Source organism: Schistocerca piceifrons, chromosome 2, assembly GCF_021461385.2.
Source record: "Schistocerca piceifrons isolate TAMUIC-IGC-003096 chromosome 2, iqSchPice1.1, whole genome shotgun sequence".
Classification (NCBI taxonomy): Eukaryota; Metazoa; Arthropoda; class Insecta; order Orthoptera; family Acrididae; genus Schistocerca; species Schistocerca piceifrons.
In genome coordinates, this window is record NC_060139.1 from 1,030,244,114 (window position 1) to 1,030,264,897 (window position 20,784).

General features: G+C 44.5%; 1 protein-coding gene across 1 annotated transcript in view; it reads right to left on the reverse strand.

The window, feature by feature from the left end:
- Window positions 1–698: 698 nt before the first annotated feature.
- LOC124776571 (dehydrogenase/reductase SDR family member 11-like) overlaps window positions 699–20,784 on the reverse strand; it is a 109,757-nt gene continuing 89,671 nt past the window's right edge. The window contains exon 6 of the mRNA XM_047251617.1: window positions 699–872. Coding sequence (XP_047107573.1) covers window positions 831–872 — 42 coding nt within the window. The 3' untranslated portion in view covers window positions 699–830. The remainder of the gene's footprint in view (window positions 873–20,784) is intronic.

Consider the following 20,784-nt stretch of genomic DNA (forward strand, 5'->3'; position numbering starts at 1 on the left):
CCATTTATATGGAATGTTGCCTCGTCGCTAAAGACTATGCGTGGAAGAAAACTGTCATCCTCCATCTTGCCAAGAACGAATTTACAGAACTCCACAAGTAGTTTGTCACATTCATGAAGAGATTGCAGTAGCTGAATTTTGTATGGTTTCATGTGTAAACGTTGACGCAACACACGCCAGACGGACATCGGGGGCATGTTGAGCTGTCGAGTTGTACGGCGAACGGATTTCTGTGGATTCTTTGTGAAGCTATGATGGATACGTTCGAAGTCTGTGTGAAAAACTCGGGGGCGGCCGGGCGATTTCCCTTCACACAAACAACCTGTTTCTCGGAATTGTTCATGTCATCGTCTAATGCTCTGTGCTGTAGAACGATCCACACCACACCTAGTACAAAAGTGACGCTGAACAATCATTACTGCCCCGCACTGCGCAAAATACAGAACACAAAACACTTTCTGTTGTCCCGATACCATTTTTACTTGAACTGAAGTGGGTGCGCACTGCTGCTACCTAGGGGGAACTGTGTAAAACTCGAGAGTTTGCTCTTTCCAACAGCACGTTGTTCATGCACATGTCTCAAATAACATAATAGTTATGATTTTTTTAAATCGGTTGATTCTTTTTGATACAATCTCATATCACAGGTTGTTTCATAGGAACTGTGGCTGGGTGTAAAAGATATAAAAACACAGACATACTATTTAATAAGGGACTTTTTATTCTATAAAACATTTCCAGTCATTCGATAGTAACACAGCAGTACTGTTCTCGCATCAGCACATTTGTTAGAGAAATCTTTTGCAGATAGATATAGGATCCACTGTAACTTAGTCCGGTTGGCCAGTTGGCATCACAATTATATCGTGTACCTGCAACAAAGGTTTACATTGGTATTAAGAACTTGCAAATAACTGAGCTGCATATTTTTGTTTTTCTACATGATGGATTAATTCTCTGTGAGGATGCCTCACCTCGCTCCCACCATCATTTAGCGCGGACATAGTAAAGACGATGCTAGGACTCATTTCTCAACACAGTCCTACACTACAGGCCATTAAAATTGCTACATCAAAAAGATGACGTGCTACAGACGCGAAGTTGAACCGACAGGAAGAAATGCTGTGATATGCAAATGATCAGCTTTTCAGAGCATTCACACAAGGTGGGCACCGGTGGCGACACCTACAACGTGCTGACATGAGAAAAGTTTCCAACCGATTTCTCATACACAAACAGCAGTTGACCGGCGTTGCCTGGTGAAACGTTGTTGTGATGCCTCGTGTAAGGAGGAGAAATGCGTACCATCACGTTTCCGAGTTTGATAAAGGTCTAATTGTAGCCTATCGCGATTGCGGTTTATCGTGTCGCGACATTGCTGCTCGCGTTGGTCGAGATCCAATGACTGTTAGCAGAATATGGAATCGGTGGGTTCAGTAGGGTCATACGGAACACCGTGCTGGATCCCAACGGCCTCGTATCACTAGCAGTCGAGATGGCAGGCATCTTATCCGCATAACTGTAACGGATCGTGCAGCCACGTCTCGATCCCTGAGTCACCAGATGAGGACGTTTGCAAGACAACAACCATCTGCACGAACAGTTCGACGACGTTTGCAGCAGCATGGACTATCAGGTCGGACACCATGGCTGCGGTTACTCTTGACGCTGCATCACAGACAGGAGCGCCAGCTACGGTGTACTCAACGACGAACCTGGGTGCAAAATGGCAAAACGTCATTTTTTCAGATGAATCCAGGTTCTGTTTACAGCATCATGATGGTCGCATCCGTGTTTGGCGCCATCGCGGTGAACTCACATTGAAAGCGTGTATTCGTCATCGCCATACTGGCGTATCACCCGGCGTGATGGTATGGGGTGCCATTGGTTACACGTCTCGGTCACCTCTTGTTCGCATTGACGTCACTTTGAACAGTGGACGTTACATTTCAGATGTGTTACGACCCGTGGCTCTACCCTTCATTCGATCCCTGCGAAACCCTACATTTCAGCAGGATAATGCATGACCACATGTTGCAGGTCCTGTACGGGCCTTTCTGGATTCAGGAAATGTTCGACTGCTGCCCTGGCCAGCACATTCTCCAGATCTCTCACCAATTGGAAACGTCTGGTCAATGGTGGCCGAGCAACTGGCTCGTCACAATATGCCACTCTTGATGATCTGTGGTATCGTGTTGAAGCTGCATGGCCAGCTGTACCTGTACACGCCATCCAAGCTCTGTTTGACTCAATGCCCAGGCGCATCAAGGGCGTTATTACGGCCGGAGGTGGTTGTTCTGGGTACTGATTTCTCAGGATCTATGCACCCAAATTGCGTGAAAATGTTATCACATGTCAGTTCTAGTATAATATATTTGACCAAAGAATACCCGTTTATCATCTGCATTTCTTCTTGGTGTAGCAATTTTAATGGCCAATAGTGTATTTTGTTAAAATAACTTCAATTAAATTAAATTCATCTCTTTATCTATGGAAAAAACTCAATAAATCGTTTTTCTGTTCATTAAGTTTTCGACGGTATATGACTGCATTCTCAATAAGAAATATTCCTTCAACGTTTCGACCACAGTTTTAAATGGTTTTCTTCGGGATGTTTTGCTTACTGAAGGAACTAAAACATCCTGAAGTAAACAAAACGTCCTGAGGAACGCCATTTGCAACAGTGGTCGAAACGTTTGAGGAATTTTGCATGCTGCGATCAAATATCCTGAAAATTGAATTTTTTCATTACGAGAGTATTGAATGGCGATCTGTTGTAATTGTTAAAACTCATTCAAAAGCCAAGATGACATCAAAGTTTTTTATTCAAGACAACCGGTTTCAACCGTTTTTGCTGTCATCTCAGATCTTAAACACATGTAGAAAAACATGTTAGTTTTACGCTGAACGTCATGCACAAGATGTCAAGTGGAAAACTCAGCGTATTATAAACGTTTGTCACCGATAAAGTATTTAAAAACACTAAGGACCTTGTCCAAAACTTCATGTTCATATACATATTGTTCACAGATGCTAGTTATATGAGACAAATGCGGTACACATCTGTTTACATGTACTGGACACGTGTGGCTTTTGAATGGATTTTAACAATAGCCTGAAGAATTTTATGGACAGTGACAACGTCCGCGGAAGCCTAAGTTTACATTAAACCACTTTCCTCTCCACATGCTCCACGTAGATACTGTGCAAATCACATTTAAGTACCTGGCAGAGGGTTGAGATGTTGAATTGCATAAATCTTTTCTGGACTAAATTATCTAATTTTATTCCATTTTTGTAATTCATTTTCGCATCTTAAGCATTCTTGTACCAATTAAATATATATGAATGCTGATTATGAACTGAAGAAACAGCACACCAGTTACGTCAAAAAACAGATATTTTATGCAGATGGTATGCTATTTCTCCACATCAGCACCCTTCAAAAACAGTTGCTAAAAATGATGAAGAAAATTCTAAATGACAAGATTTGTCTTTGAGGTGGGCGGAGACGTGTGGGGGGAAATGCTGACGTAATCGGCGCTCGGCGGTACCAGCAGAACCTGCAATATTTAGCTTCACCACGCAGTTTTGACACTACAACTGCTAAGTCGCTAGTGTTGGCAGAAATGAAAAAAAAAGGAACAGGGAAGTCGACATGAAGCTTTCCGGACATATCCGATATGTGACGAAACCGAACGACGGCTTCATCGGACACATTATGTCGTGGCACTTACACGCAGTTACCATTGCTAGCGAAGTGATTATCACCAAATGGAACGTGCGTAGTTTTTCTTTCAGTTCTAGCTCTAAGAGGGATAGGCGGGCCGCTACTTTATTCATATACAGAATATCTAATAATAAATCAATACTTAAACATACAGCCCTAAAACCAGCGGTATATTTACAATGTGAAACCGATATTTTTATAGGCCGGCACGTAGATATTTTTCTGTCGATATACTGATATATCGATACTTTTTCTCTATATATCAATCGATATATCTGATTCCAGGTATTTTTAACAATATTGATAATCCCACTGTGATGAGTGGGAATTTTGCACTGAACTTTGAGGAACGGTGTTCGCGGAAACACAAGCCATTCGCTGGTTCATAAAAATTGTCCCGGGGGGGGGGGGGGGGGAGGAGAAGATTAGAGTTTAACGTCCTGTCGACAGCTAGGTCATTAGAGACGGAGCACAAGCTCAGATGCGGGAAGGATGGAGAAGAAAAGCGGCAGCGCTCTTTCGAAGGAACCATCGCGGCATTTGCCTTAAGCGGTTTGGGGAAATCACGGAAAACCTAAATCAGGATGGGCGGGCGTTGGTACGAACCGTCGTCCTCCCGAATGCGAGTCCAGTGTGCTAACCACTGCACTACCCCTCTCGAGCCTATGGAGGGAGTTAAGTTTCGTTACGAACGTATTCACTGGGCAGAATTTAGCGGAGCTTAGCCGTTGGCGGAAAACGGTGTATGTTAACTCTGGCGAGAGCAGAGGGGAGACATCTCTGCTGAGGCACTCTTGTTCGAGAGTTGGGCGGAGTCACTGGGGACTCAGATCTGGTACAGGACACTGCTCCGCAGCTACTGTCGTGGCGTCCGATTGGAGACGGCTTACTTCTGAGCCCCAAGACGACGTCCAGCATCCAATCTGTCGGCAGTCGCCCACATTTCTCCAACCTGCAGCTCAGGTAATGGCGAGAATCTGCAGCATAGGCGACCGGGAATGAGAGTTATCAATCGTTCGGTAGCTGAGTGGTTTTGGCTAAGTTAGAAAGCCTGAATCTCGATACTTTTGAATAAGCGTTCCAAGGCTCATCAGCGACACAGTTAGTTATGGTAGTTGCTTATGACATCCTATGTCTTGTGCAACGTCGGAGGAATCACTGTACGGACACTGTCATCGTTGTGACTGTTGAAGTTTTCTCGGCGTATCGAATATTCCACAAGATTTCGGGATTGCAGTGTTTGACACTCGCCTGAAGATGGCTGTAAGGTTGTCAGCCGAAAGATCGTGGAAAGAAGTCGATGAGATCCGGCTGCAATCCCGAAATCTTGTGGAATACTGTCATCGTTTCTTTTTGTTGGCGATTTGTAAGATGTCGGTTATTCCTTTCTTTCTTGTTCCAAGCTGATTTTTTCTAGTGTATCAGTCATTAGTTTACACTGCTCATTATCAATAAGGATTACTTGGTTTATTTGCTCTATATATTACTCTCGAAGTCATTTTGTCGGAAAATTCGTATTACGTATTTGTTGCAGAGGTTTGTAATAAAACATTGAAGGAGTGTGCAAAAAAGGGACAGAAGCTCACAGTATGGACGCTAGAGTGTCTGCTGAAGTGTCGGAAGTGGACGTTAACGCTTGGTCCGATTCTTCGCCACTTAAAGATGTTCAGCTGAGCCAGCTCACTAAGCCACAAGCAAATTCAGTTGACGGGCAAGATGCAATCGATATGGTGCTCAAGGATTTTGAGGAAATAGGACAAAAAATGTGCCACGACGTAAGTAAGCGGTGTAAAGATATGGCGGATGGAGTGAGTAAAGAGATGTTGGCTGGACAGGAGGATGTTGCGCTCCAAGTGGAGCAGGATCCGATAAGACAGTAGCAGATCAGAGAGACAGAAATCCGTCGAGGGGAGATGTCTGACGAGGAAGTTCCAGGGCGAGACAGCAATAAGGGGCAGGTAGACGAGAGTAATCAAGATCAGGAAAGGTTCAAGGGGAGAGCAACAATGTTAAATGGACAGTCAGGGTCTGTGAATAATGACCGTAGCAGGCGTGTAAAAACGACAGGCAAGTTACGAGACTCTACAGCGCAGAGTTCAGGACGGTAGAAGAAAAGGAGATAGAAAAGAATAAGGTAAGCAATGAGGAATTTCAACCTGAGGTAGTTGTGGCACTGCAGCAAGCAAACTGTAGTGTTGCTTCCGCAGTTTCAGATGGAACCAGCAGGAAATCTGCAGCTACGAATCGTGATGACAATACTCAACTGAGTACGTGATTTCCTACTTCAGCAAAGGAGTTTGGAGAGGATGAAGTTGTGGCGAGTTAGTTATGAATGATAATGAAATTTAACGTCTGGTGTGATAGCCGCAAGCAGTACCGAAGGAAGCTCGCATGAGCAGATGTTTGACATGGTGATGTGCAAAGCGAGGTACGAGGGTTGTCCAGAAAGTGCTGCACTGATTTATTTTTCTCAGCCGAAAACATTGCTACGAATACGAAACCTTACGCCGTCGGCACACGGACCATGCATCCGAACGTTGAGCGTCGAGCGTGGCGAATTTCTGACGACATGGAGTTGAATAGCACGTTCGGGAGCTTTTCCGAACGTGCAGAGCAATATCTAGCACGTCAGATATTCTGAGCTTGTGTCTGAGCGTTGACCAATCAGATGGCACAACGAAACCTACGACACATGCACGCCATTTCCCTTCAGCACAGAGTTGCGAGCCGCCATATTGGCATTCATTTCAAGCCTATACGTATACATGCCGTTTCTGAGCACCAGCAAATTGAGAATCACTGGAAAACCCGTTGTTAACTGTGTGATTCGTTGCAATAAAGTAATGAGAAACGTCATACTCGGGACAAAAAACTTGCGTATTATGAGAGCAGCGACACACTGGGGATTCACCAAAAACATATTGTTCTTGGTACAATTTGTTACCATTAAATTTCGATTAGAAACATAGCTACGACTAAAGCTTTTAGCAAATGGCAACATGCTAGGAATGGCTACCAAATCAGTGTTGTTGGATTAGCGTAGTGAGTAGCGACACTTGTTTGCGTCATGATGTGTGATAGTTAGGTGGTTCGCGTCTACCCACGTTTAAATTTTTTTCTAACATTCGCGTTTTTAATAGGTTCTGATGCTTTATAATTAGTTTAATATAAGTATATACTGTTGTGTTGGCAGAAGGGCCAACACCGTGTTACTAGAGGAGGCCGAAATGCACGCGTTTTAGCTCACGCAGGCTGGCGTGAGGAGGGAAGAACTATACCGAGGTGAGGTCTGGAACATGACAAGGAATTAGAATTCAGAAAGCGGATGTAATTAGTTTGATACTTAACTTTAATCCATTAATGATGAACGTCGCTCTTGGCGGTAGATGATTCACAATATTATCTGTTCAGAATACATTCTGGAAGTAACTGAATATGGCGCCTTGCTAGGTCGTAGCAAATGACGTAGCTGAAGGCTATGCTAAACTGTCGTCTCGGCAAATGAGAGCGTATGTAAACAGTGAACCATCGCTAGCAAAGTCGGCTGTACGAGGTGCATTCAAGTTCTAAGGCCTCCGACTTTTTTTCTAATTAACTACTCACCCGAAATCAATGAAACTGGCGTTACTTCTCGACGCAATCGCCCCGCAGACGTACACATTTTTCACAACGCTGACGCCATGATTCCATGGCAGCGGCGAAGGCTTCTTTAGGAGTCTGTTTTGACCACTGGAAAATCTCTGAGGCAATAGCAGCAAGGCTGGTGAATGTGCGGCCACGGAGAGTGTCTTTCATTGTTGGAAAAATCCAAAAGTCACTAGGAGCAAGGTCAGGTGAGTAGGGAGCGTGAGGAATCACTTCAAAGTTGTTATCACGAAGAAACTGTTGCGTAACTTTAGCTCGATGTGCGGGTGCGTTATCTTGGTGAAACAGCACACGCACAGCCCTTCCCGGACGTTTTTGTTGCAGTGCAGGAAGGAATTTGTTCTTCAAAACATTTTCGTAGGATGCACCTGTTACCGTAGTGCCCTTTGGAACGCAATGGGTAAGGATTACGCCCTCGCTGTCCCAGAACATGGACACCATCATTTTTTCAGCACTGGCGGTTACCCGAAATTTTTTTGGTGGCGGTGAATCTGTGTGCTTCCATTGAGCTGACTGGCGCTTTGTTTCTGGATTGAAAAATGGCATCCACGTCTCATCCATTGTCACAACCGATGAAAAGAAAGTCCCATTCATGCTGTCGTTGCGCGTCAACATTGCTTGGCGACATGCCACACGGGCAGCCATGTGGTCATCTGTCAGCATTCGTGGCACCCACCTGGATGACACTTTTCGCATTTTCAGGTCGCCATACAGGATTGTGTGCACAGAACCCACAGAAATGCCAACTCTGGAGGCGATCTGTTCAACAGTCATTCGGCGATCCCCCAAAACAATTCTCTCCACTTTCTCGATCATGTCGTCAGACCGGCTTGTGCGAGCCCGAGGTTGTTTCGGTTTGTTGTCATACGATGTTCTGCCTTCATTAAAGGCACTTTCGACACATCCATAACTCCATCACCACATGTCTCCTTCATCTGTCGATGAATTTCAATTGGTTTCACACCACGCAAATTCAGAAAACGAATGATTGCACGCTGTTCAAGTAAGGAAAACGTCGACATTTTAAGTATTTAAAACAGTTCTCACTCTCGCCGTTGGCGGTAAAATTCCATCTGCCGTACGGTGCTGCAATCTCTGGGACGTATTGATAATGAACGCGGCCTCATTTTAAAACAATGTGCATGTTTCTATCTCTTTCCAGTCTGGAGAAAAAAAATCGGAGGCCTTAGAACTTGAATGCACCTCGTACAACTGGGGCGAGTGCTAGGGAGTCTCTCTGGATTAGACCTGCCGTGTGGCGGCGCTCGGTCTGCTATTCACTGATAGTGGCGACACGCTGGTCCGACGTATACTAACGGATCGCGGCTGATTTAAAAGCTACCACCTAGCAAGTGTGGTGTCTGGCGGTGACACCACCTATACTATAATGTTGTTGTTGTGGTCTTCAATCCTGAGACTGGTTTGATGCAGCTCTCCATGCTACTCTATCCTGTACAAGCTTCTTCATCTCCCAGTACCTGCTGCAGCCTACATCCTTCTGAATCTGCTTAGTGTATTCATCTCTTGGTCTCCCTCTACGATTTTTACCCTCCACGTTGCCCTCCAGTACTACATTGGTGATCCCTTGATGCCTCAGAACATGTCCTACCAACCGATCACTTCTTCTGGTCAAGTTGTGCCACAAACTCCTCTTCTCCCCAATTCTATTCAATACCTCCTCATTAGTTATGTGATCTACCCATCTAATCTTCAGCATTCTTCTGTAGCAACACATTTCAAAAGCTTCTATTCTCTTCTTGTCTAAACTATTTATCGTCCATGTTTCACTTCCATACATGGCTACGCTCCATACAAATACTTTCAGAAGCGACTTCCTTACACTGAAATCTATACTCGATGTTAACAAATTTCTCTTCTTCAGAAACGCTTTTCTTGCCATTGCCAGTCTACATTTTATATCCTCTCCACTTCGACCATCATCAGTTATTTTGCTCCCCAAATAGCAAAATTCCTTTGCTACTTTAAGTGTCTCATTTCCTAATCTAATTCCCTCAGCATCACCCGACTTAATTTGAGTACATTCCATTATCCTCGTTTTGCTTTTGTTAATGTTTATCCTATACCCTCCTTTCAGGACACTGTCCATTCCGTTCAACTGCTCTTCCAAGTCCTTTGCGGTCTCTGAGAGAATTACAATGTCATCGCCGAACCTCAAGGTTTTTACTTCTTCTCCATGGATTTTAATAGCTATACCGAACTTTTCTTTTGTTTCCTTTACTGCTTGCTCAATATACAGATTGAATAGCATCGGGGAGAGGCTACAACCCTGTCTCACTCCCTTCCCAACCAATGCTTCCCTTTCATGTCCCTCGACTCTTATAACTGCCATCTAGTTTCTGTACAAATTGTAAATAGCCTTTCGCTCCATATATTTTACCCCTGCCACCTTTAGGATTTGAAAGAGAGTATTCCAGTCAACATTGTCAAAAGCTTTCTCTAAGTCTACAAATGCTAGGAATGTAAGTTTGCCTTTCCTTAATCTATTTTCTAAGATAAGTCGTAGGGTCAGTATTGCCTCAAGTGTTCCAACATTTCTGCGGAATCCAAACTGATCTTCGCCGAGGTCGGCTTCTTCCAGTTTTTCCATTCGTCTGTAAAGGATTCGCGTTAGTATTTTGCAGCTGTGACTTATTAAACTGATAGTTCGGTAATTTTCACATCTGTCAACACCTGCTTCCTTTGTGATTGGAATTATTATATTCTTCTTGAAGTCTGAGGGAATTTCGCCTGTCTCATACATCTTGCTCACTAGATGGTAGAGTTTTGTCAGGACTGGCTCTCCCAAGGCTACCAGTAGTTCAAATGGAATGTTGTCTACTTCCGGGGCTTTGTTTCGACTCAGGTCTTTCAGTGTAGCCGGCCGAAGTGGCCGTGCGGTTAAAGGCGCTGCAGTCTGGAACCGCAAGACCGCTACGGTCGCAGGTTCGAATCCTGCCTCGGGCATGGATGTTTGTGATGACCTTAGGTTAGTTAGGTTTAACTAGTTCTAAGTTCTAGGGGACTAATGACCTTAGCAGTTGAGTCCCATAGTGCTCAGAGCCATTTCATTTTTCTTTCAGTGTTCTGTCAAACTCTTCACGCAGTATCATATCTCCCATTTCATCTTCATCTACATCCTCTTCCATTTCTATAATATTGTCCTCAAGTACATCACCCTTGTATAGACCCTCTATATACCCCTTCCACCATTCTGCTTTCCCTTCTTTGCTTAGAACTGGGTTTCCATCTGAGCTCTTGATACTCATGCAAGTCGTTCTCTTTTCTCCAAAGATCTCTTTAATTTTCCTGTAGGCAGTATCTATCTTACTCCTAGTGATATGAGCCTCTACATCCTTACATTTGTCCTGTAGCCATCCCTGCTTAGCCATTTTGCACTTCCTGTCAATCTCATTTTTGAGACGTTGGTATTCTTTTTTGTATTTTCTCCTTTCATCAATTAAATTCAGTATCTCTTCTGTTACCCAAGGATTTCTACTAGCCCTCGTCTTTTTACCTACTTGATCCTCTGCTGCCTTCGCTATTTCATTCCTCAAAGCTATCCATTCTTCTTCTACTGTATTTCGTTCCACCATTCCTGTCAATTGTTCCATTATGCTCTCCCTGAGACTCTGTACAACTTCTGGTCCTTTCAGTTTATCGAGGTCCCATCTCCTTAAATTCCCACCTTTTTGCAGTTTCTCCAGATATAATCTACAGTTCATAACCAACAGATTGTGGTCAGTGTGGTGTCACCGCCAGTGACCACACTTGCTAGGTGGTAGCCTTTATATCGGCCGCGGTCCGTTAGTATACGTCGGAGCCGCGTGTCGCCACTGTCAGTGATTGCAGACCGAGCGCCACCACACGGCAGGTCTAGAGAGACTTACTAGCACTCGCCCCAGTTGTACAGCCGACTTAGCCAGAGATGGATCACTGATAACTACGCTCTCATTTGCCGAGACGATAGTTAGCATAGCCTTCAGCTACGTCATTTGCTACGACTTAGCAAGGCGCCATAGCATTTGATATTATTTTATATTGTGGTTATAACATGTACCGTCAAGAGAGATGTTCTACAATTATGGATTAAAGTGAAGTATTACAGCAACTGCGTCCGTTTTTCTAAGTTCTCATTTCCTTGTAATGTTCCAGACCTCACGCCAGCCTGCGTGAGCTTAAACGCGTGCCTTTCGGCTTCCTCTCATAGTGACTTGGCTGTCTTGCCAAGTCACAACAGTCAGAGTCCACATCTGCCCATGGAAATGGCTTACAATTTAAAACCTGGTTCCTAAATCTCTGTCTTACCATTATATAATCCATCTGAAACCTTCTAGTATCTCCAGGGTTCTTCCATCTATACAACCTTCTTTCATGATTCTTGAACCAAGTGTTAGCTATGATTAAGTTATTCTCTGTGCAAAATTCTGCCAGGCAGCTTCCTCTTTCATTTCTTAGCCCCAATCCCTATTCACCTCCTACGTTTGCCGGTCGGTGTGGCCGTGCGGTTCTAGGCGCTTCAGTCTGGAACCGCGTGACTGCTACGGTCGCAGGTTCGAATCCTGCCTCGGGCATGGATGTGTGTGATGTCCTTAGGTTAGTTAGGTTTAAGTAGTTCTAAGTTCTAGGGGACTGATGACCTCAGATGTTAAGTCCCATAGTGTTCAGAGCCATTTGAACCATTTGAACCTCCTACGTTTCCTTCTCTTCCTTTTCCTACTGTCGAATCCCAGTCACCCATGACTATGAAATTTTCGTCTCCCTTCACTACCTGAATAATTTCTTTTATCTCGTCATACATTTCATCAACTTCTTCATCATCTGCAGAGCTAGTTGGCATATAAACTGTGGTGTTACCGCCAGACACCACACTTGCTAAGTGGTAGCATTTTAAATCGGCCGCGGTCCGCTAGTACACGTCGGACCCGCGTGTCGCCACTATCAGTGATTGCAGACCGAGCGCCGCCACACGGCAGGTCTAGAGAGACTTACTAGCACTCGCCCCAGTTGTACAGCCGACTTTGCTAGGAAAGGTTTACTGAGAAATACGCTCTCATTTGCCGAGACGATAGTTAGCATAGCCTTCAGCTAAGTCAATTGCTACGACCTAGCAAGGCGCCATTTATCCTTTGCTATGTATCTAATGAAGCATGTACAGTAACAAGACCAATGTTCACCAATTGTGGATTAAAGTTAAGTACTCCAGCAGCTACGTACTTTTCTTTATAGCATTCATTACGTATCCTGTTTCAGACCTCACGCCAGCCTGCGTGAGTTTAAGCGCGTGCCTTTCGGTTACCCGTCACTGTGGATTGGCTGTCTCGCCAGTCCACAACATAAACTTGTACTACTGTAGTAGGCGTGGGCATCGTGTCTATCTTAGCCACAATAATGCGTTCACTATGCTGTTTTAGTAGCTTACCCGCATTCCTATTTTTTTTATTCATAATTAAACGTACTCCTGCATTACCCCTATTTGATTTTGTATTTATAACTCTATATTCACCTGACCAAAAGTCTTGTTCCTCCTGCCACCGAACTTCACTAATTCTCACTATATCTAACTTTAACCTATCCATTTCCCTTTTTAAATTTTCTAACCTACCTGCCCGATTAAGGGATCTGACATTCCATGGTCCGATCCGTAGAACACCAGTTTTCTTTCTCCTGATAACGACGTCCTCCTGGGTAGTCCCTGCCCGGAGATCCAAATGGGGGACTATTTTACCTCCGGAATATTTTACCCAAGAGGACGCCATCATCATTTAATATTTGATGTAAATAAAAGTTCACCTTTTTTTGAGGAGTGAATTTGTTCGATTGGCTTTATCTACAGGACAACTTGTAGCTACTTGTTTAAGGATATTTTGCTCCTTTTTCTTTTACGTTTCGTAATTCACATGATGCAAAGATTCTGCTACTGGTTAGGAACAGTGATCAAGTAAGAATGATCTTGGGGTTTTACTAAAATGCGGGAATGATGAAATAATGTTTATCTTATGTGGAGAACTATTGGCAAATTTGTATCGCACTGTTTGTAACGGAACTTTTATAAGCCTGTGTCCTTACTGATTGGACATGGTACTCTCCTTTTCGTCTAAAACATGTACGTTGATATTGAAGTTTTTATTTGTGTATATTACATATAGAACAACGTGACTAGCCTATGGACAATGGAGGAAATGTGTGTTTTAATAGAGCTAACGTGGGAATTTTACGCATGCCCGTTTAGTAAATAGTGTGATTTACGAACTAGAAATATCCCGCAACTGCCGTTGGAGTGCCTTGCGATCATATATACCACATAGGTGCCCACGTACCGTATGCGCAAGTCACATATTTCTGAGCTTTCAGCAGCACGTTGAACTCGGCACTTTCAACGTTGACGTTCGACAGCACGGTCCGTGTACCGACGGATTTACGTATGAATTATTTTTAGTCTCCCGAGGGAGCGCGCCAAGTTTCAGTTACTTCCGACAGATAGCGTAGCTGCAGGGCAGTTTCTAAATGGCGCCTGTAGGTGATGATACGTTACAAGCAACGCACCGTCATTGAATTTATCACCGCAGAGAAAGAAATTGTGGGGGATATTCACAAACGCTTGTGCAAAGTGTTCCGTCGCAGCAAAAGGCACGAAGATGAAGACCTCAAGAGCAGAGAAGGCTGTGAGACGTCAGCCATTAGCACGCTGACTAGGACGCACTATGACGGGAGCGGCCTCTATACGAAGAGAATATAAGGGCCGCTCTTGCCAGCCTTGTGGTCAGTAGAAGACAGACACTAGTAGAAACATTGTATATAGCAAAGAACACTGATTATTTGCATGTCGCCCACCGCATGCGACAGAGTTAAGTATTGTCAATCTGCTTTATTGCAATAAACCATTAATGTGATTTGCTTGAATTTGTATAGCTCTCCGAGAAAGCAGCATTCTTTAGGCACCCTATAAGTAATGAGTGGGCAGGACCCCACAAAAAGTTTATGGAACATCTCCTGTCCACAGAAATACATTTAGTCGCTGGGCACGGAGGGTGACGTCATCAGAAGGAAGTGATTGGGGAGACCATCCATGGCTGTCACACCTAACATGTTGCAACGAGCTGATGTTGTTTGGGCCAATAAGGGATGCCATTCGTGGAAGACATTTTGAGCACGACGAGGAGGTGATTCACACAGTGAACGGGACAAGGATTGGTACTGACAGGGCATACACGCCCTTGTTTCGTGCTGGAGGAAGGCCATAGAACGTAGGAAAATAGGGTGTATAGATAAAACACCATTCTTTCGTGTGTGTAATTCTCATTATGTTCAATAACGAATTGCTGGAGAAAAAAAAAGTCAGTGCATTACTTTCTGGGCAACCCTCGTAGTTCCGATCGCAGGCGATGTTAGCAATGACCCGGTTGTTGCCACTGGCAGTCATAATCTATTTGTCCCTTACATTGATACAGAAGGGATGATTCTGGTGTACCTGTCACAAAGTGGAGCTTACTGGGAGCGAAACTATGCTGAGCAGTTCGTTTGAAGCCGGCCGGTGTGGCCGTGCGGTTCTAGGCGATTCAGTCTGGAACCGCGTGGCCGCTACAGTCGCAGGTTCGAATCCTGCCTCGGGCATGGATGTGTGTGATGTCCTTAGGATAGTTAGGTGTAAGTAGTTCTAGGTTCTAGGGGACTGATGACCACAGATGTTAAGTCCCATAGCGCTCAGAGCCATTTGAACCATTTGAAGTTCGTTTGAAAATTAGGTGTTACTTACTGCCAGCATTCAGAGGTCGTCCTGATGGGATGTAGATACAGGCATGGACGAAACGAGTTGATGTGGGAGTATGACGTGCATGGTAGCTAATGTGTGGGGCGATATTAAGGTCAGTGGTGACATAATTGTTGATACTGATCACAGTCGCATTCTAGCTCCCTACACAATGAAGGTTACGGTAGCAGCGAGTCCTTCCGACCATGCGGAAAAGACGCACAAAATCGATGAGAATTAGTTTCTGGTAACAATTCATGTTTCCGAGGTGACTGGGAAGACATCGCCAACAAAGGAGAGTCAATGGTGACGAGTAAGAAAGTTTTGTTACCACTCGGCAGATCCACAGTGCTCGGCAGAAATGGTAACATTAGGTAGCAGAAATAACAAGCAGAGTGGTATCAACACTTGGTGCAATATGTAGTATCTAGTAATGATATGAGTGTGAGAATAAGTTTCGGAGTGAACCACAGTGGCAAAAAAAGTCTTTGTGCCGAGAGGACGAGACTTTTGGTGTAGAAGGGGCTGAACAGTTGTTCATCGAAGTGTGCAATGGACTCAGTTGGAAGCCGGTGAGGCTCAAGCATAACTGATGTTCAGGGCTCAGAGACTCCTGGCGAATTGTTGTACTTAGTTTAATGATAACTGTTTGTCCATTACTGTCTGTGTGCTAGATGTAAGGGGTATTGTAGTTAGTTTATTATCGGGGGAAGGGAGTAGATGTGTGCTGTAACGTACGTAAAATTTTGAAGCTACATAGCACGAGTAGGGAAGAGTTGCAAAGAAAAAGAATGGGTGAATTGTTTGTTCTAGGCTGTGGCAGTACTGTAAGACCGTTTTGAGAAGGAGGAGGTATCTGTGTCGTGGCTATACAGGGTGTTTCAGAAGTGATGATCAATAGTTCATACATAGAAAGTACAGGCCAAAAGTAACTAAACTACTGGCCACTAAAATTGCTACACCACGAAGATGACGTGCTACAGACGCGAAATTTAACCGAAAGGAAGAAGCTGCTGTGATATGCAAATGATTAGCTTCTCAGAGCATTCACACAAAGTTGGCGCCGGTGGCGACACCTACAACGCGCTGACATGAGGAAAGTTTCCAACCGAATTCTCATACGCAAACAGCAGTTGACCGGCGTTGCCTGGTGAAACGTTGTTGTGATGCCTCGTGTAAGGAGGAGAAATGCGTAGCGTCACGTTTCCGACTTAGATTTAGGTCGCATTGTAGCCTATCGCGATTGCGGTTTATCGTATCGCGACATTGCTGCTCGCGTTGGTCGAGATCCAATGTCTGTTGGGTGGGATCAGGAGGGTAATACGAAACGCGGTGCTGGATCCCAACGGCCTTGTATCACCAGCAGTCGAGATGACAGGCACCTTATCCGCGTGACTGTAATGGATCGTGCAGCCACGTCTCGATTCCTGAGTCAACAGATGAGTACGTTTGCAAGACAACAACCATCTGCACGAACAGTTCGACGACGTTTGCAGCAGCATGAACTATCAGCTCGGAGACCATGGCTGCGGTTAACCTTGACGCTGCATCACAGACAGGAGCGCCTGCGATGGTGTACTCAACGACGAACCTGGGTGCACGAATGGCAAAACTTCATTTTTTCGGATGAATCCAGGTTCTGTTTACAGCATCATGATGGTCGCATCCGTGTTTGGGGACATCGCGGGGAACGCACACTGGAAGCGTGTATTCGTCATCGCCATACTGGCGTGTGACCCGGCGTGCCATTGGTGACACGTCTCGATCACTTGTTGTTCGCATTGACGGCACTTTGAACAGTGGATGTTACATTTCAGATATGTTACGATCCGTAGCTCTACCCTGCATTCGATCCCTGCGGAACCCTACATTTCAGCAGGATAATGCACGAGCGCATGTTGCAGGTCCTGGACGGTCCTTTCTGGATACAGAAAATGGTCGACTGCTGTCCTGGCCAATACATTCTCCAGATCTCTCACCAATTGAAAACGTCTGGTCAATGGTGGACGTGCAACTGGCTCGTCACAATATGCCAGTCACTACTCTTGATGAACTGTGGTATCGTGTTGAAGGTGCATGGGCGGCTGTACCTGTACACGCCATCCAAGCTCTGTTTGACGCAATGCCGAGGCGTATGAAATCCGTTATTACGGCCGGAGGTGGTTGTTCTGGGTACTGATTCTCAGGATGTATGCACCCAAATTGCGTGAAAATCTAATCACATGTCAATTCTAGTATAATATATTTGTCCAATGAATACCCGTTTATCATCTGCATTTCTTCTTGGTATAGCCATTTTAAGGACCAGTAGTGTGAAAAGCTCCAATAAACGTGCGTCCGAAAATCAACCGTTGCTGAGGTTTCGCATTTATTAGACGCAAATTAACCGTTGCCGAGGTTTCGCATTAATTCGAATGTGGAACCAACTGTAAACGACCCTGGATACCGCGGTATTTACGTTGGTATCTCAAGACTTGGGATATTATCTGTTTGTTTACGTATGCGTAATTACTTACCTTTACCCTCCTCACAGTCAGTTGCGAACGTGAATGCACCATGGACAGAGGTTACACCAATGAAAAGTACACTGACATGCACTTCATGTATGGCAAAGCGAATGGCAGTGGCCTTGAGGCTGCAAGATCGTATGAAGCAGCTTTTCGTCTCCGCAGGCAGCCCGACAGGCGCACATTTAGTTGGTTACTTCAGCGCCTTAGGGAAACTGGGAGTTTCGCACACCGTGTCAACCCAGATCCATAACACCAGATGTTCAGGGAAGGGTTTACACACTGTACACGAATGTTCGAGTACTTCAACAAGGAGGATTGCTACCCAAGAACGTGTCCTGAGTCACAGCAGTGTCTAGCGATTTTTACATCGGGAAGTACTCTATCCATATACCCGCCACTATAGCCGAGAGCGCTAACGCGCTGCTTCCTGGACTCGGGTAGGCGCGCCAGCCCCGGGTCGAATCCGCCCGGCGGATTAACGACGACGGCCGGTGTGCCGGCCAGCCTGTATGTGGTTTTTAGGCGGTTTTCCACATCCTACTAAGTGAATACTGGGCTGGTCCCCACGCCCCGCCTCAATTCCAAGACTCGTAGACATTTGAAACACATTCACACTATTTGACGATTTACACTAGATGCAGACAGCTAGGGTACACTAATTCCATCTCGGGGGGTATGGGGTGGCAGCAGGAAGGGCATCTGGCCACCCCTTACAAGTAACCATGCCAAATCCGTAATTAACCCTGCCGACCCTGCACACAATGCGGGATAAAGGCGGTAGCGAAAGAAAGTACTCTATCCATATCATCTCCAGAGAGTGCAAGCCCTCAACAGTGCAGACTTCCCTCCTAGAGAGAATTTCTGCCAATGGTGCAACAACGGTGTAGCCTAAATCCCCTGTTTGTAAACAGTATTCTGTTTACGGATGAGGCTGGATTTACCTGTGATGGTATTTTTAAATGCCATAACTGTCACATTTGAGCCGGCGTCAGTTCTAATGCAACACACGTATCATGACATCAGCTGCGTTATTCATTGAACCTCTTGACAGGACTACTCAGAGACCGCATAGCTGGACCACACTTCCTACCACAGAGACTAACCGTACAGCAGTACATGCGGTTTCTGCGGACTGTACTTCTAGATGTAGATGATGATGTCCAACCTAACCAACACCTGAACATGTACTTCATGTATGACGGGTCTCCAGCACATTTTACTTTACGAGTGCGCTGGCTTGCAACTCGGACGTGTTTTTGGCATTGGACAGGTAGAGGATTTCCTGTGCCATGGTCTCCAAGGTCTCCGAATTTGAATCCCATGGATTTATGTGGGTGGGGTCATGTCGAAAGTTTGGTCTGCGCTACCGCGGTTAGCTCTCTTGAGGATTGCCAATTGAAGCAGGCTTCTAGTTATGAAACATCCCCTTAGAAAAATTTATGAATTACTGTGCTGGTTAACCTCTTATGCTGGTTAACCTCTTACGTTATTTGGTTTTCAAACAGCTGAGCAAAACTGAACGTACTCAGACATTTCTCTCTTTACTTATTCTGATCAACACTAAACTGACACACAATATTTTTAGCGCGACGCAATCTAACTTTCAACAATCCCTACAAAAGAATGGCCCTGACTAACAATAACCTATACCTTTCATGAATCACTCACCTCACAAAAACTTCGTTACTTGAACTACTACAGACAGCGAGCGCCAATACTGCCAGCTAAATAAAAGATTCTAGCTACTGAAGGTACTAACTACTGATAGGCATAGTTAGCAAATGAAAGATTTTGACGGAGAACAAACAATGTATTTACCTTAATAGTGTTCAAAAGTCATAAAATATATATCAGTTCATGACATCCAGTCTTACAAATTTCGTTTTTCTGACGTCCGCTCTCAAAACTCTGCCATCTCTTTTCCCACATCCACCACTGCTGGCGGCTCACCTCCAACTGCGCAACGCTACGCGCTGTTCACATCCAACTGCCCAACACTACAATAGCCAATATTCCAACAATGCAAATCAGCCACATACTGCACACAGCATAGTCAGTGATTTTCATACAGAGCGCTACGTGGCGTTTCCAACATAAAAACCTAAACAGCCTACTGACATAGTATTTACAGAATTCTTCAGGCCTGCCTGAGAGAATTCGCAACTCATTTCAGAGACGAGTTCAGCGTTGCATTCAGACGCAAGAACAACATTTCGAACACCTACTTTAATGTTTAGAGATGCCATGCTGATGAACAGCAACAGAAAATGTATTGTATCTCGAAAACGATTGATTTGTGGACCCATGTTTATTGGAGCTTTATAGCTACTTTTGGCCCGTACATTTCATGTATGAATTATTGTCCATCGGTTCAGAAACACCCTCCTTTCAGAGTTGCTTAAGTGACCAACTGAAGCAATTTTTTAGATTGATTAATTGGGTTCATGGTGTATTGAGGTTTGTATTAAGTTTAACGGCGCTCAGCAGTTTTCACAATAAACGGAGATTCACGCAGGAAGATGTGTTTTTCTTATGGTCAATGACTTAAGGTGGTTAGTAACATTAGACATATTAACGCGTGTTGAAGTTTATAGAGAGATTTGATGCAGAGCTTTGTGTGGAATTTTTCTGTTTAGCTAAGTTGAAGAGATTTTGCCTAAGCGGTTTTGTAGGGAGGATTTATGGGTTAACTCCCTCAGATAATTGATTATTAAGAGCAAGTAAGAAGTGTTGATTTATTGGTGGAAGCAGCCTACTTCATCGTGTCTGGGTGCGTTGCGAGTGAGGTTATGTGCGACGTTGGGAATTTCTGAGGCTATAAGAGGGCAAGGTATGTTGTTAATATTTCTTATACCAGACACTGGATAGCCGCTACAGAAATAATTACAAGAGGTAACTGGGAGACAACTGATTGGGGCGTGGTGGATCGAGTAAGATCACTTTTCTTTTTGTATGGAACCTCTGAAAGTAAATGAGTTTCATTTTCATGGTTCCTTTTTTTCTTTTCCTCGGGGAATCAAATCTGAGGCCGGCTACCCTCGTTTTTCAGCAGTAAGGTAATAAAGGAATTTTTTAAATGTCTTCAGCGGTACCGTATTTCCTCTCATCCTCTAGTTGTGATGGGATAAGGAAATTATGTATTATTCGGTAGA